Below are 16,008 nucleotides of genomic sequence, written 5' to 3' on the forward strand. Positions count from 1 at the left end.
GAGTGCAATCACGCCCATATATTGTCTGGACTGGTCCCCACAGAGGTTGCTGCATGGAAAGCGCAAGTTTAATTTCATGCACGCACATATGAACACATGTTCACACGCGACGCGGTTATCTTTTCCTGAGCTGCAATTTATAAACACCATTGCCCGTTGGCGTTTATCAAATATAATAAATAATTGTATTTCACTCTCACTTTTGTCAGGCATAAAATCACAGAACACAGCCCTGGAAGTGGCTGGCAAGCAAGACACTGACAGACCAAGAGATGCACTGCCCAACTAGGTTAGCAAGACAGACAGACGAGAGGGAGATACACTGCAAGCGAGCAGATCAACTTAACGTTCCTGTTATTTGCTGACATCAAACTTGGAGAGGAGAGAACACAAGTTTACCTGATCGCTGTTCCCGCAATTCACTCTCATTGTGTTTTGTTTCTCTCTCTTCGTGACCAGAAGGGTAGTTCCGCTTCATCCTCTCATCCAAGTTGTAAACATTGACACCCGCTTTGACACGAGGGGGAGGCGGGCCCTTGCATGATTTGCAGGGCCCTACTCAACTTGCGTAGTGAGCGTATAGGGCCGCCTGGCTCTTTGTGTACTATGTCATCACACACAGCCTTTTATCCGCAAAAAGTTTGATGGAAACGCATCTCTGGTGGAATTATTTTTGAATATTTCTGAATATTCACATGGAAATCTGTCACAAATTGGATGGAAATCTAGCTAAAGGTTGTGATATATCATGTTGTGCTGCTGTGTAAAGGACCATGTTGTCTCCTCTTCCAGTGCTGATGAGGTGCGCAGGAAGTCTCTGGTGCTGAAGTTCCCCAAACAGCATCTTCCCCCCAAGAAGAAGAGACGTGTGGGAACCACTGTACACTGTGACTACCTCAATGTGAGCCTAGTTGTCACTATATTGACTGTTGTTGTATATTCAGTTCAAGCATGGTCTAGAAATCTTTAACACTGTGATTGTTGTTTTGTTGTTACTTGTCGTCCTCTCAGAGGCCCCACAAATCCATCCACCGCCGACGAACTGACCCCATGGTCACCCTGTCCTCAGTCCTGGAGAGCGTCATCAACGACATGCGGGATCACCCTAATGTAAGCTACACACAATTCACTGCTTACAGACAGACAGACAGACTGCCTATATTCCTCTGACCATTTTATAGTCTCTCTCTCTCACTCACTCGCAAACTCTCCTTCCAGACCCACATCAAATATCTCCAATCCAAAGTTAAATCTAGAATTGGCTTCCTATTTCGCAACAAAGCATCTTTCACTCATGCTGCCAAACATACCCTTGTAAAACTGACCATCCTACCAATCTTCGACTTCGGCGATGTCATTTACAAAATAGCCTCCAATACCCTACTCAACAAATTGGATGCAGTCTATCACAATGCAATCCGTTTTGTCACCAAAGCCCCATATCCTACCCACCATTGCGACCTGTACGCTCTTGTTGGCTGGCCCTCGCTTCATACTCGTCGCCAAACCCACTGGCTCCATGTCATCTACAAGACTCTGCTAGGTAAAGTCCCCCCTTATCTCAGCTCGCTGGTCACCATAGCATCACCCACCTGTAGCACGCACTCCAGCAGGTATATCTCTCTGGTCACCCCCAAAACCAATTATTTCTTTGGCCGCCTCTCCTTCCACTTCTCTGCTGCTAATGACTGGAACGAACTACAAAAATCTCTGAAACTGGAAACACTTATCTCCCTCACTAGCTTTGAGCAGCTCACAGATTACTGCACCTGTACATAGCCCACCTATAATTTAGCCCAAACAACTACCTCTTTCCCTACCTGATTTATTTTATGTTTTTATTTATTTTTGCTCCTTTGCACCCCATTATTTTTATTTCTACTTTGCACATTCTTCCACTGCAAATCTACCATTCCAGTGTTTTACTTGCTATATTGTATTTACTTTGCCACCATGGCCTTTTTTTGCCTTTACCTCCCTTATCTCACCTCATTTGCTCACATCGTATATAGACTTGTTTATACTGTATTATTGACTGTATGTTTGTTTTACTCCATGTGTAACTCTGTGTCTTGTATGTGTCGAACTGCTTTGCTTTATCTTGGCCAGGTCGCAATTGTAAATGAGAACTTGTTCTCAAATTGCCTACCTGGTTAAATAAAGGTGAAATATAAATAAATAAACACACAATTGTGTTGTCTTTACCTCGTCACAGACATACCCCTTCCACACGCCGGTCAATGCCAAGGTGGTGAAGGACTACTATAAGGTCATCCCTCGTCCCATGGATCTGCAGACGCTACGGGAGAATGTGCGCAAGCGTGTGTACCCCTCCCGGGAGGAGTTCAGAGAGAACGTGGAGCTCATCATCAAGAACAGCGCCACATACAATGGTACAACTTTAAACCACTTGAAGCCTTAGAGAATGACTGTAATATTGGACTCTGTGCGACCGTTATGTAACTTATTGAGACTGTAAATGTTTTTGTGTATTCAGGTGCCAAACATCCAATAACCCAGGTGGCGCAGACAATGCTGGACCTTTGTGATGTGAAACTGAAAGAGGTACGTGTGAACGCTGAGGAATTCCTGGATTGGTGCCATTTTGGACACCGCCCAAAGTCTGCTGCTCTGTTTGCAGAAGGACGAGGCAAATGTTCAGCAACTCTTGGAAGACAATGGAAGTGGCCTTCAATAGTAGTACTTGTTTATTATTAAAGGGGTAAATTCCTTTGTCCTGTGCAGAAGGAAGACAGGCTGGTGAGACTGGAGAAAGCTATCAACCCCCTGCTGGACGATGACGACCAGGTAGCCTTCTCCTTCATCCTGGACAACATCGTCACTCAGAAGATGATGGCCGTGCCTGATGTGAGTGGAGCCACCCGTCATCAGGGTTTCTACTTTCTTTCGGACGCTTCAGATGTCACTGAGAGAATATCTGCTATTAGCATTTTCTCTTGTGTCTAAGTCATTTTAGTGAGCCTAGCAGTTAGAGCATTGGGCCAGAAACCAAAAGGTTGCTGGTTCGAATACCCGAGCCAACAAGTTCACAAATATGTAGATGTACCCTTGAGCAAGGCACTTAACGCTAATTTGCTTTAGGGGTACTTCTATGGCTGACCCTGGAAAAACACATTTCACTGCACCTATGCGATGCATGTGACAATAAAATATATATTTTTAATGTGTTAAAATATTGACAATTGTGGCAAAACTTCAATCAAGCACTCAGTTGGATGATGTTATAACTGTCCTTTTCCCTGTCTCTACCCCCTCTTCAGTCTTGGCCGTTCCACCATCCAGTCAACAAGAAGTTTGTTCCAGATTACTACAAAGTGATAGTCCAACCCATGGACCTGGAGAATGTCCGCAAGGTGAGTTAGTTAGGGGAAGTGGACTTCAGTGTCAGCTTTGAGGAAAACCACAACAAAGACACCTTTAGGATCCTTCCATGCCAAGATGGATCAAACCTATATGTCGTAGAAGATTATACACTGAGTGTACAAAACATTAAGAACACCTGCTCTGTCCATGACACTCACCAGGTGAATCCAGGTGAAAGCTATGATCCCTTAGTGATGTCACTTGTTAAATCCACATCAATCAGTGTAGATGAAGGGGAGGAGACAGGTTAAATAATTATTTTTACGCCTTGAGACAATTGAGACAGGATTGTGCGTGTTCCATTCAGAGGGTGAATGGGCAAGACAGAAGATTGAAGTGCCTTTGAACGGGGTATGGTAGTAGGTGCCAGGTACACTGGTTTGTGTCAAGAACTGCAACGCTGCTGGGTTTTTCATGCTCAACAGTTCCCTGTCTGTGTCAAGAATGGTCTACCACCCAAAGGACATCCAGCCAACTTGACAGAACTGTGGGAAGAATCAACATGGGCCGAGCATCCCTGTTCTGATGCTGTTCTGAGGTCAAGGGGGGGGGGGAATCAATATTAGGAAGGTGTTCTTAATGTTTTGTAATATACAGAATATATTACAGAATGTGGTAGATGGTAATATGTGTAATATAATAATGTATGTTATTTAAAAGTCTGTGTGCTGTGGTCCAACAGAACATATCCAAACACAAGTACCAGAATCGGGATGTGTTCCAGTTTGACGTCAGCCTGGTCCACACCAACAGTGTCAAGTACAACGGTCCAGACAGTCCTTACACCAAGACGGCCCTGGAGATAGTCAACGTGTGCAAGCAGACCCTGGCAGAGGTGTGTGTATGAAACAGAGAGAGAGGGACATAATGAAACTCTTTATACTTTGTCAAATGACGAATCATGTTTATGATCCTCCAATAAGGATAATTTGATTGTTGCTTGATATCTCCCCAGTATGATGAGCACCTGACCCAGCTGGAGAAGGACATCTCCACAGCTAAAGAGGCAGCTCTGGATGCAGCAGACCTGGATTGCCTGGACCCCATGACTCCTGGAACCTACACATCACAGGTAGCAATGTTCCTGTCCTATAAGTAAGGGCCAGAAACCAGACAGATACAACCAATGGGCCCTTACATCCCTATCACCCCCAGTCACCAAATAAAGTACCTCAACTCAACCCTCACATGCTCCAGAGTTGGGGAATGCAACTCCTCTCCAAGGACCTACTTTTTAACCTCAGTCTGCTGTAGTCTCTCTATTACATAGCCTCTTCACATTCTAGTCTTTCTCTGCCTCGTAGTTCCTCTTTAGCACTGTTGTCTGCAATTCAGTAGCTGTTTCTATAGCCTCTGTATATCTTCATTTCTCTGCTATCCTTCCTACCCTGTGGGTTATCTTTTCTTCTCCCTCTTTCCTGTGTGTGTGTGTGTGTGTGTGTGTGTGTGTGGGCAGCCTGCCGATGTGTTTGACAGCAGTGCCTCTGTGAGCCTGCACAGAGAGCCCAGACTCTTCTCTGAGGTTAAGGCATCTCTTATGGCTGTTCCAGAGAAGAGGGGGTTAGGGAAGGTACGGAGAGATCCCCCAGGAGTATAACGGCGTCTGACCTCTCCTTTAACCGCCCTCTCGCCTCCCATCCCTCCGTTCCTCCCCATAACTCATTTGTTTCATTTGGTCTGCCTGTTTTGCTTGTGTGTTACTTTTGCTCCTAATTGTGACTGCTTGTCGTACTAGTGTTCTGTTTGCCCTGACAATTATCCATTTTCAGCCATCATCTCTATTGCTTCACACGTCATCACTCTGTCTTTCCCCAGAAATATCCCTCCTGTCTCTGTCAGTGTTGCTTAACTTCTCTGTGTGTCTCCAGGGTCGTCATAGAAGACTAGGAGAGGAGGAGTCGGATGTGGACATCGAGGGCTTCGAGGAGGAGGAGTATGACTGCAAGCCCAAGACACCAGCTCCTGTAAGACTCTGATCGTGGAGAAACAATATGGGGTTTAGAGTGGATGGATTTTGAAAGGGAGGGATTATGTATTTGGAGACAGACTGATCTACAAACAAACTAGTCCTTTTGATGATGATGACTGTTCCCCAGGCTGAGGATGGTGAGGGAGACCTGGAGGATGAGGATGATGAAGAGGAGATGCTGTTGCCCCCGCTCCGCAGACGACTGCAAGGCCACGATGATGATTATGACGAGGATGAAGGCTCCAGTCGGCCAGCCCAAGCCAGCGTGCTGTACCAGGACCTGCTCATGTCAGACGGAGAGGATGATGCCAGCGAAGAGGAGGGAGACAACCCGTTCTCCTGTGAGTCACACTAGGGTGGAGATTGTCATAGGATGGAGTGAGATTATAAATAGAGATTAAATTGACATTAAGAAGTATATCAAGGTTAATTAAAACCTACATCCTATGATTTGGGGATATCTGTAGGACACTACAGACTGTATGTGAGATATGAGTTTCTAATGGTGTATCCGGCCCTGTCCCACCCTAGCGATCCACCTGTCAGAGAGTGGCAGTGACTCAGACAGAGAGGTGGAAGTGCGTCCCCTGCCCCCTCCCAGACCCCACCAAGAGACAGCCCGCATGGGCCTGGAGCAGGACGACAGCATGATGTCATACGGGGAAGATGTGCTGGATGAGACCCACCTGGAGGACAGTAATGTCAGGTACAACATGGAGCCGTCAACCACCATGGCCGACATTATGTACATGGTGGATTTGCATCGTTGGTTGACTCTTGGGCCCTATTAACCCACACTTTACCCATCCCTCTCTTTCTCTCCCCCTTCACCATAGTTATGGGAGCTATGAGGAACCGGAGGGTCAGACCCAGACCCAGACCTCCAGCATGGGCAATGGAGAGGGCTACGGCATGAGTGAGGAAGAGGAGGAAGATAAAGAGGCAGCTCGGAGGAGGGGTCCCAGTGTACTTTCCCAGGTGCAGCTGAGTGAGGATGAGGAGGACAGTGAAGAGTTCCGGTCCATCGGGGGTGATAGTGACATGGACTCAGACAACTAGAGAAGTGTTCCACCACATACACACACACTTAAAGATGCAAATGTGCTCTACAATCATTATAACAGACAGATCCACATCCATACACATGAGTTCAGGCTCACTAAATGAATACACCTTAAACTTGCAGGCTGAATTACATGCACGTACTGTCATCAAAACTTTATCTCATGTCAATCAATCCCCCAATGATAGTTAAGACTGTTTTCTGTCCGGTCATTACCACACCTATGAAGTCTCTATGATAAACTCCTGTGAAATCAATATTGTACAAAATGTTCAATCAAACTGAAGTGAGCTTGTTTATCTATAATGGCAGGATTAAATTGGAGTTGATGCTTTAAGTCAATGTTTTCTACTGGTTATGCTCTTTTCAGTGTACCGACACATGTATATATTTTTTTTTACAATTGAATAACGTTTTATTTTATGGTTGTGCAGAACTTTGGCCAAAATGAAGATATTTGAATAGTCAGCTTTGACAATTGTTTGTTTTTTAGTGCCACGTCTCATCTCGACCTTTTGTCTTGAGACACTGGGTTGAGTGATCGAAAAAATACTGTTATTCCCCATGAACTATTATGATTGCAGCCTGGATTTTCAGGCATTTGAGATGTTTCCAGCACTGTTACTAGGAAACTCAAACCTCCAAGGAGATCCTCAATAAAAACCAGAGATAAGACCATCATCTTTTCATTGTTTGTTTTTGGGGATAAATGTTAGCTGTATCTGATGTAACCACGTTGAAGTTGTCCTTTCGTGTTATTTTGTGTTGCTTATCGAAAGTGAGAGGCACTTTTGAATACCAATCTGCACTAACGCATTAACAATAATATTAAATGTTATTACATAAGTCTGTTGTGTGTTATATGACCAAGGTGCTTCCTGTTTCCCTGCGTTTTTCTATCCTCCCATACCTTACAGGCTTGCCCTCGCTCATATCTTAGAACAGTGGTCATACAAACTGAACATGAACTCTGCTCCACCGTAAACTCATTATGATTGTATGGAGTCACGTAGATAGTGTGTTAAGTATAAAATAGTACAGTATGTGTGTGAAGATGAAGGGCTATAGTTTGCTGTGTTTAATATTTCTGCCCCCTGTCACAGTTATTGGACAAACGACACCAGATCGTGAGTAGCAATTTTTTTCTGTTGAAATCTGTAAAGAAAGCCTGTCTTTTAGTATGAGTAGGATATGTATAACTGTAGCATTGAATCAGATGACATCTCTAAAATGAACATGTAAATATACTGTAGGTTGTAAATATACTGTAGGGGGGTGGGTAGGTTAGGCCCTCTGTTTGAAGATAGTGCTTTTTATCAAACTGTGTCTTCATTTTCTCATGATGTTGCTGGGCCAAATCACTATCTCGTTTCAGTTACATGTTTTCTTTTTACATCCAGCAAGTTGTGTAACAGTAGATGACTTTGAAGTGTGCACGGGAACTGCATATCCATGCAATGTTGAGAAAAGCAAATGAAACCGTAAGGACAAGAAACCTTTCTGTAGGTACGTTTCAACGCTTCCCACACTTGACTCTACAGCTTTATCCTCAGTATTTGTTTATTTTTGGAATTCAGATATATTACATTCTTGTATAAATATGACAGTTACCCCTGTTATGCTGTTCTTTTCAGGTGTAACAACTACATAGACAAGTGGTACATACGGGAGAAGTGTGACTTTGAGTGGACCATATTGAACTTTGCCCTGGTATCATCTCTACCAGGACTGGCCCTGGCTGTTATTGTTGGTGTGATAGTCCAGTGTGTCCATTACTTAAGGAAACCAGCAAAGAAACAAAAGGATCGGACAACGGGGTGAGAGGGTTTGGACAAGATAGAATTCAGAGGCTCAATATTTCCATGTGTTTTGCACAGTGCATGGCACCTAGTATCAGGAAGTTGGCTTGTTAAAAAATAATAAGAAAAGAAAAATAATATGTTGGGCATTAACTAAATAGATTAATATTTGTCCACAGTCTTGTTTCAAGTTTGATATGACTACTCATCATGTCTTTCTAATTTAATTTTCACTTTTTTCAGTTACACAAACTATGCAATGTCACTGACAACATATTATGAAAATAACCAAGATGACATGTTCTCCAACACAGTGTTTGCCTCAGACATGCCGGTGAGTAGCTTGAGTTCCTTTACTCTCCAAGGTATTAGATCAACCTAAGACCAAATGGTATTTCCAATGGTGATGTCACATCCAGAGATCCTGCTAAGTTATGGTTTCCTTATCTCCCAGTAGTGATACCGCCAATTCTGTCGAATCAAAAGAATTTGCTAAAAACAATCAGATTTTGACAGAATTATGGCTGAGATGCAAAGGGGCGGCAGTGTAGCCTAGTGGTTAGAGCATTGGACTAGTAACCGAAAGGTTGCAAGTTCAAATCCCCGAGCTGACAAGGTACAAAATCTGTCGTACTGCCCCTGAACAGGCAGTTAACCCACTGTTCCTAGGCCGTCATTGAAAATAAGAATTTGTTTTTAACTGACTTGCCTAGTAAAATAAAGGTAAAAAAAAAAAAAAAAAATTCAAGGAGAGGGGGTACAAAAATGGTCAAATTAATACTGCTATTGAGAAAATTCAAAACAAGACATTACCTTTTTTTCAAGGTCAGTCTTGCAAAAAGAAGCATTCTAAATACCCGCTATTCAAAATGCTCTGAACAAATTAAGGGAATCGTTCAAACATTGGCACATTCTAAGATCCGATGATAGTATCGGTAATGTGTATTCGGAACTTCCCTTGGTAGTAATTCTCGCTGGGCAGATATCAATTGGTAAACTCTGATTTACCACTCCAAGATATCCCTGCACAACGTGTATTTGCGCCCTTACTGGATGGAAATACAAGTGTAATGGCTGTGCTCAATGCAATGGCACTTATACATGTAGATCCTTTACCCCCAAACAGGGAAACAGATCCCAATCAAAGGTGTTATAACATGCTCCACTAAGGCAGTTATTTATCTTATAACTTTTCCTTGTGGTAAAAATGATGTAGGTAAAACAAAGCGTGAATTAAAAGTACGAATTTCAGAGCGTCGTAGCACTATTAGGTGCAAAAACTCGACTTACCCAGTTGCGGCCCACTTTTTGGAAGCAAACCACTCGACTTCGTCTATGTTATGTTGGCATCGAACATGTCACCCTCCCTAGGAGAGGGTTGACCTCAATAATTTGTTGTTAAAACGAGAGGCTGCCTGGATCTTTAATTTAAAGACTCTTGCTCCCTTCGGTCTCATCGTAGACTTTGATCTGAAGCCATTCTTGTGATTTTGCTGTTGTAAATGTTTGTAGGCTTATGCAGCCAAATTGTATCTATGATTGTATGCTATCCATTTATGTTTTTTGTATGCTATTTTAATATATGAGAATTAACCAATGATATCAGGCCACACCCGGCCATGATTACAGACACCTGAGTGTGTCTTCTCACACTATATAAATGAGTCATCCTGCAATGTTTGTCATTATACCCTGATGAAGACAGCTTGTCTGGCAAAACATGGACATTATCATTTTTGCATCTGACTCCTAGGGTGTGCGGCTCTCCTTTATTTTTCAAGATGTCTTCCACACCATCTCTTAAAGAGCAATTTGAATCTACTGTCTCTCCTGGATGTGGTTTGTGTCGTCCAAGTAGTGTAGTGTAAAGATGCCATAAGTGCAGATGCAGAGCAGACACATTCAGTAATAGACATGACTGTCAAGGTTGCATAGTAAACATGTGAAACTGTGTCTATTTTTCTTATTTCTTCAGAATCGGCCAAAGCCTCCCAGTGTCCAGCCCACCCAGGAGAGGTTTCCCAACCGCCCTTACTGGTTAGCTGTCTGAACACAATTCAACATGCCATTGGTTTTCACTTTCATTATAGGGGCCCTTATTATAGTGTGCAATGTTATAATGTGCTTTCATTGAAATGTTGATCTCTCTACTCTCTTAGCCTTCAACCAAGCGGCATGCTGCCCACTTTAGACAGATTGTCTTTGCCAACCCTACAAGGCAGCCATACAAGTAAGAACCTTGGTGGTGTTTGCTTTCGGTCTGATACTTTGTTCAATGGCAGTGAAGTCATACCCATTCTGTGCGTATAACCATGTTCTGGGTGGTGGACTAAAAATGGAAACAACATTAGAGACGACAACAGGGCAACGCCCCCTCGACAGAGAATGAGTAGTCACCCAGTGATTTGAGGAGCATGAGTCATGATGCCCCGGACATTATCCTTATCAAATCTTATTAGTCACATGTGCCGAATACAACAGGACACCTGTGGTGAAATGCTTACTTATACAAGCCCCTAACCAGCAATGCAGTTTAAAAAAAAAGTATGAATAAGAATTGAAAGTAACAAGTAATTAAAGAGCAGCAGTAAAATAACAATAGCGAGTCTATATACAGGGGGTACCAGTACAGAGTCAATGGGCGGGGGCACCGGTTAGTTGAGGTAATATGTACATGTAGGTAGAGTTATTAAAGTGACTATGCATAGATGAGCAGTTGCCATACCAGGCAGTGATGTAACCAGTCAGGATGCTCTGGATGGTGCAGCTGCAGAATCTTTTGAGGATTTGAGGACCCATGCCAAATCTTTTCAGTCTCCTGAGGGGAATAGGTTTTGTCGTCCCCTCTTCACGACTGTCTTGGTGTGCTTGGAGCATGTTAGTTTGTTGGTGATGTGGACACCAAGGAACTTGAAGTTCTCAACCTGCTCCAGTATAGCCCCATCGATGAGAATGGGGGCGTGCTCGGGTCCTCTTTTTCCACAATCATCTCCTTTGTCTTGATCACGTTGAGGGAGAGGTTGTTGTCCTGGCACCACACGACCAGGTCTCTGACCTCCTCCCTATAGGCTGTCTCGTCGTTGTTGGTGATCAGGCCTACCACTGTTGTCATCGGCAAACTTAATGATGGTATTGGAGTGGTGCCTGGCCGTGCAGTCATGAGTGAACAGGGAGTACAGGAGGGGACTGAGCACGCACCCCTGAGGGGCCCCCATGTTGAGGATCAGTGGGGCGGATGTGTTGTTACCTACCCTTACCACCTGGGGCGGCCCGTCAGGAAGTCCAGGATCCTGTTGCATAGAGAGGTGTTTAGCCCCAGGGTCCTTAGCTTATTGACGTGCTGCAAGTTCTGGACCATCACACTGGATCTTCGTTGCTAGCTAGTTACTACCGAGTGGGTAGTAACTAGAAGCATGCACCAGCTAGCCTCGAGCTAGGCCCATTTCCCGGCAAGTAAACAAAGTACACCAACTACAATACCTCTCTTGCCAATTGGCCTGGACCCTTTGTCGACACGGAGCCCCGCCAATCCATCACGACTGGTCTGCTGACGTAATTCGGCCGATGTGCGTCGTGGATGTTGGTGTTGATCCATCTGCTAGCCCCGGCCTGCTAGCTTCCTGAGCACTGTGTCTCCCGCTCTCCTTACGTAGTAATCGACTACCTGAACCTGCTCCCTGTTTCATCTTTGCTGCGCATTGGACCCTATGAGAACTCGGCTACACAACTGATGCCTGCTGGACTGTTCATTAACACGGTACTTTATTTTGTTTATCTGTCGGCCCCAGCCTTGAACTCAGGGCCTGTGTGTAGCTATCTGACCCTCTCTGCCCATTCATTGCCATTTACCCATTGTTGTTGTCCTAGCTGTTTACCCATTGTTGTCTTAGCTCTCCCAATCAACATCTGTGATTGCTTTATCAAGTCAAATTGATTTATATAGCCCTTCGTACATCAGCTGATATCTCAAAGTGCTGTACCGAAACCCAGCCTAAAACCCCAAACAGCAAGCACGTTGGCTCGGAAAAACTCCCTAGAAAGGCCAAAACCTAGGAAGAAACCTAGAGAGGAACCAGGCTATAAGGGGGTGGCCAGTCCTCTTCTGGCTGTGCCGGGTGGAGATTATAACAGAACATGGCCAAGATGTTCAAATGTTCATAAATGACCAGCATGGTCAAATAATAGGTCTGGGACAGGTAGCACGTGCGGTGAACAGGTCAGGATTCCATAGCCGCTTGCAGAACAGTTGAAACTGGAGTAGCAGCACGGCCAGGTGGACTGGGGACATCATGCCAGGTAGTCTTGAGGCATGGTCCTAGGGCTCAGGTCCCCCGAGAGAGAGAGAGAAAGAAAGAGAGAATTAGAGAGAGCATACTTAAATTCACACAGGACACCGGATAAGACAGGAGAAGTACTCCAGACATAACAAACTGACCCTAGCCCCCCGACACAAAAACTACTGCAGCATAAATACTGGAAGCTGAGACAGGAGGGGTCAGGAGACACTGTGGCCCCATCTGATGATACCCCCAGACAGGGCCAAAGAGGAAGTATATAACCCCACCCACTTTGTCAAAGCACAGCCCCCACACCACTAGAGGGATATCTTCAACCACCAACTTACCATCCTGAGACGAGGCCAAGTATAGCCCACAAAGATCTCCGCCACGGCACAACCCAAGGGGGAGCGCCAACCCAGACAGGAAGATCACATCAGTGACTCAACCCACTCAAGTGACGCACCCCTCCAAGGGACGGCATGAAAGAACACCAGTAAGCCAGTGACTCAGCCCCTGTAATAGGGTTAGAGGTAGAGAATCCCAGTGGAAAGAGGGGAATGCCTTTCTCTAATGTCAATATGCCTTGTATACTGTTGTTTAGGGCAGCTCTTATTGTTTTATTTTACAGCGGAGTCCTGCTCAACATGCTGCTCAACATGCTTCAGATAGCCCCCTTGTCAGAACCCCCACAAAGGCGGAGACCACACCGAGCTTAACTGGCGCCTCCAAAGATGAAACCTCTCTTATCATCACTCAATGCCTAGGTTTACCCCCACTGTACTCGCACCCTACCGCACCCTTGTCAGTACGCTATGCCCGGAATCAGAAATCCCAGAAATCTGCTCCTTTTATTATCTGTTCCCAAAGCACTAGATGGCCAGTACTTATAGCCTTTAGCCGTACCCTCATCCTGTTCCTCTGGTGATGTAGAGATTAACCCAGGCCCTGTGTGTCCCCAGGCACTCTCATTTGGTGACTTCTGCAACCGTAAAAGCCTTGGGTTCATGCATGTTTACATCAGAAGCCTCCTCCCCAAGTTTGCTTTATTTACTGCTTTAGCACACTTTAGCCAACCCTGATGTCCTAGCCGTGTGTCATTCTTGGCTTAGGAAGGCCACCAAAAATTCGGACATTTCCATCCCCAATTACAACAATTTCCATCAAGATAGAGCTGCTAAAGGGGGCGAAATTGCAATCTATTGTAAAGGTGGCCTGCAGAGTTCTGTCATACTATCCAGGTCTATGCCCAAACTGTTCGAGCTTCTACTTTAAAAGATCCATCTCTCCAGTCTTAAGGAATCTCAGACGATACGAAAGAGAGGTTGAACAGGCTAGTAATAGGGGACTAGTAATAACAGACTAGTAATCTCTGTCAAGCGCTCCCTAAAACACTTCTGCTAGCAGCACTTTCTAATCGACCTGGTGTCACGCCCTGGCCATAGGCTTTTTATTCTCTATTTTGGTTAGGCCAGGGTGTGACAAGGGTGGGTGTTCTAAGTTATTTTTTCTATGTTTTCTTATTACTTTGTTTTTGGCCGGGTATGGTTCTCAATCAGGGACAGCTGTCTGTCGTTGTCTCTGATTGAGAACCATACTTAGGTAGCTCTTGCCCACATGGATTTTGTGGGTAGTTATTTTCTGTTTCCGTGTGAGTGTTTGGACCACACGGTACTGTTTCGGTTTTGTGTATTTCACGTTTATTATTTTGTTCCAGTGTTCAGTTGTGTTTTTGAATAAATCAATATGGACACTTACCATTCTGCGTTTTGGTCCGATCCTTACTCCTCCTCAGACGAAGAGGAGGAAATCCGTTACACCTGGCCCGGATATCCTGGAAGGATATTGACCTCATCCCGTCCATAGAGGATGCCTGGTTGTTCTTGAAAAGTGCTTTCCTCACCATCTTAAATAAGAATGCCCCTTTCAAAAAATGTGGAACTAAGAACAGATACAGTCCTTGGTTCACTCCAGACTTGACTGTCCTTGACCAGCACAAAAACACCCTGTGGCGTACCGCAGTAGCTTCGAATAGTCCCTGCTATATGCAACTTTTCAGGGAAGTCAGGAACCAATACATACAGTCAGTTAGGAAAGCAAAGGCTAGCTTTTTCAAACAGAAATATGCATCCTGCAGCACTAATTCCAAAAGGTTTTGGGATACTGTAAAGTCCATGGAGTAAGAGTACCTCCTCCCAGCTGCCCACTGCATTGAGACTAGGAAACACTGTCACTACTGATTAATCCATGATAATCGAGAATTTCAGTGTTTCTCTACGGCTGGCGATGCTTTCCCCCTGGCTACCCCAACCCCCGGCCAACAGCTCTGCACCCCCCACAGCAACTGGCCCAAGCCCCCGCCCCACTTCTCCTTCACCCAAATCCAGACAGCTGATGTTCTGGAAGAGCAGCAAAATCTGGATCCCTACAAATCAGCTGGGCTAGACAATCTGGACTCTCTCTTCCTAAAATTATCCGCCACCATTGTTGCAACCCCTATTCCTAGTCTGTTCAACCTCTCTTTCGTATCGTCTGAGATTCCTAAAGATTGGAAAGTGGCCGCGGTCATCCCCCTCTTCAAAGGGGGAGACACTCTTGACCCAAACTGTTACAGACCTATATCCATCCTGCCCTGCCTTTCTAAAGTCTTCGAAAGCCAAGTGAACAAACAGATCACCAACCATTTCGAATCCCACTGTACCTTCTCCGTTATGCAATCTGGTTTCCGAGCTGGTCACGGGTGCACCTCAGCCACGCTCAAAGTCCTAAACAATATCATAACCGCCATCAATAAAAGACAGTACTGTGCAGCCGTCTTCATCGACCTGGCCAAGGCTTTCGACTCTGTCAATCACCGTATTCTTATCGGCAGACTCAACAGCCTTGGTTTCTCTAATGACTGCCCTGCCTGGTTTACAAACTACTTCTCAGATAGAGTAGTTTGTCAAATCGGAGGGCATGTTATCCGGACCTCTGGCAGTCTCTATGGGGGTGCCACAGGTTCGATTCTCGGGCCGACTCTTTTCTCTATTTATATCAATGATGTCGCTCTTGCTGCAGGTGATTCTTTCATCCGATGAGCATCACTACTCTGGACGGTTCTGAATATGTGGACAACTATAAATACCTAAGTGTCTGGCTAGACTCTAAACACTCCTTCCAGACTCATATTAATAAGCATCAATCCAAAGTTAAATCTAGAATTGGCTTCCTATTTCGCAACAAAGCCTCCTTCACTCATGCTGCCAAACATACCCTCGTAAAACTGACTATCCTACCGATCCTTGACTTCAGCGATGTCATTTACAAAATAGCTTCCAACACTCTATTCAGCAAATTGGATGCAGTCTATCACAGTACCATCTGTTTCGTCACCAAAGCCCCAGGTACTACCCACCACTGCGACCTGTATGCTCTCGTTGGCTGGTCCTCGCTACGTAATTCATTGCCAATCCCTCTGGCTCCAGGTCATCTATAAGTCTTTGCTAGGTAAAGCCCTGCCTTATCTCAGCTCAC

At 44.9% G+C, this 16,008-nt stretch overlaps 1 protein-coding gene across 11 annotated transcripts in view; it reads left to right on the plus strand.

Moving 5' to 3' along the window:
• Positions 1 to 14,250, plus strand: part of LOC135550596 (transcription initiation factor TFIID subunit 1-like) — a 61,978-nt gene extending 47,728 nt beyond the window's left edge. For 5 of the 11 annotated variants that reach the window (XM_064981548.1, XM_064981554.1, XM_064981555.1 and 2 more), the window contains 16 exons: positions 793 to 901; positions 1,012 to 1,110; positions 2,216 to 2,393; positions 2,498 to 2,565; positions 2,746 to 2,868; positions 3,282 to 3,374; positions 4,067 to 4,219; positions 4,340 to 4,456; positions 5,253 to 5,348; positions 5,481 to 5,694; positions 5,885 to 6,059; positions 6,190 to 7,543; positions 7,817 to 7,922; positions 8,051 to 8,233; positions 8,459 to 8,549; positions 10,191 to 14,250. In XM_064981548.1, coding sequence (XP_064837620.1) covers positions 793 to 901; positions 1,012 to 1,110; positions 2,216 to 2,393; positions 2,498 to 2,565; positions 2,746 to 2,868; positions 3,282 to 3,374; positions 4,067 to 4,219; positions 4,340 to 4,456; positions 5,253 to 5,348; positions 5,481 to 5,694; positions 5,885 to 6,059; positions 6,190 to 6,412 — 1,648 coding nt within the window. In that variant the 3' untranslated portion in view covers positions 6,413 to 7,543; positions 7,817 to 7,922; positions 8,051 to 8,233; positions 8,459 to 8,549; positions 10,191 to 14,250. Of the gene's footprint in view, positions 1 to 792; positions 902 to 1,011; positions 1,111 to 2,215; positions 2,394 to 2,497; positions 2,566 to 2,745; positions 2,869 to 3,281; positions 3,375 to 4,066; positions 4,220 to 4,339; positions 4,457 to 4,840; positions 4,955 to 5,252; positions 5,349 to 5,480; positions 5,695 to 5,884; positions 6,060 to 6,189; positions 7,544 to 7,816; positions 7,923 to 8,050; positions 8,234 to 8,458; positions 8,550 to 10,190 lie in introns of all 11 variants that reach the window. The other 6 variants (XM_064981553.1, XM_064981551.1, XM_064981549.1 and 3 more) reach the window with 6 other exon arrangements.
• Positions 14,251 to 16,008: the final 1,758 nt, after the last annotated feature.

This window comes from Oncorhynchus masou, chromosome 12 (genome assembly GCF_036934945.1).
Source record: "Oncorhynchus masou masou isolate Uvic2021 chromosome 12, UVic_Omas_1.1, whole genome shotgun sequence".
Taxonomy (NCBI): domain Eukaryota; kingdom Metazoa; phylum Chordata; class Actinopteri; order Salmoniformes; family Salmonidae; genus Oncorhynchus; species Oncorhynchus masou.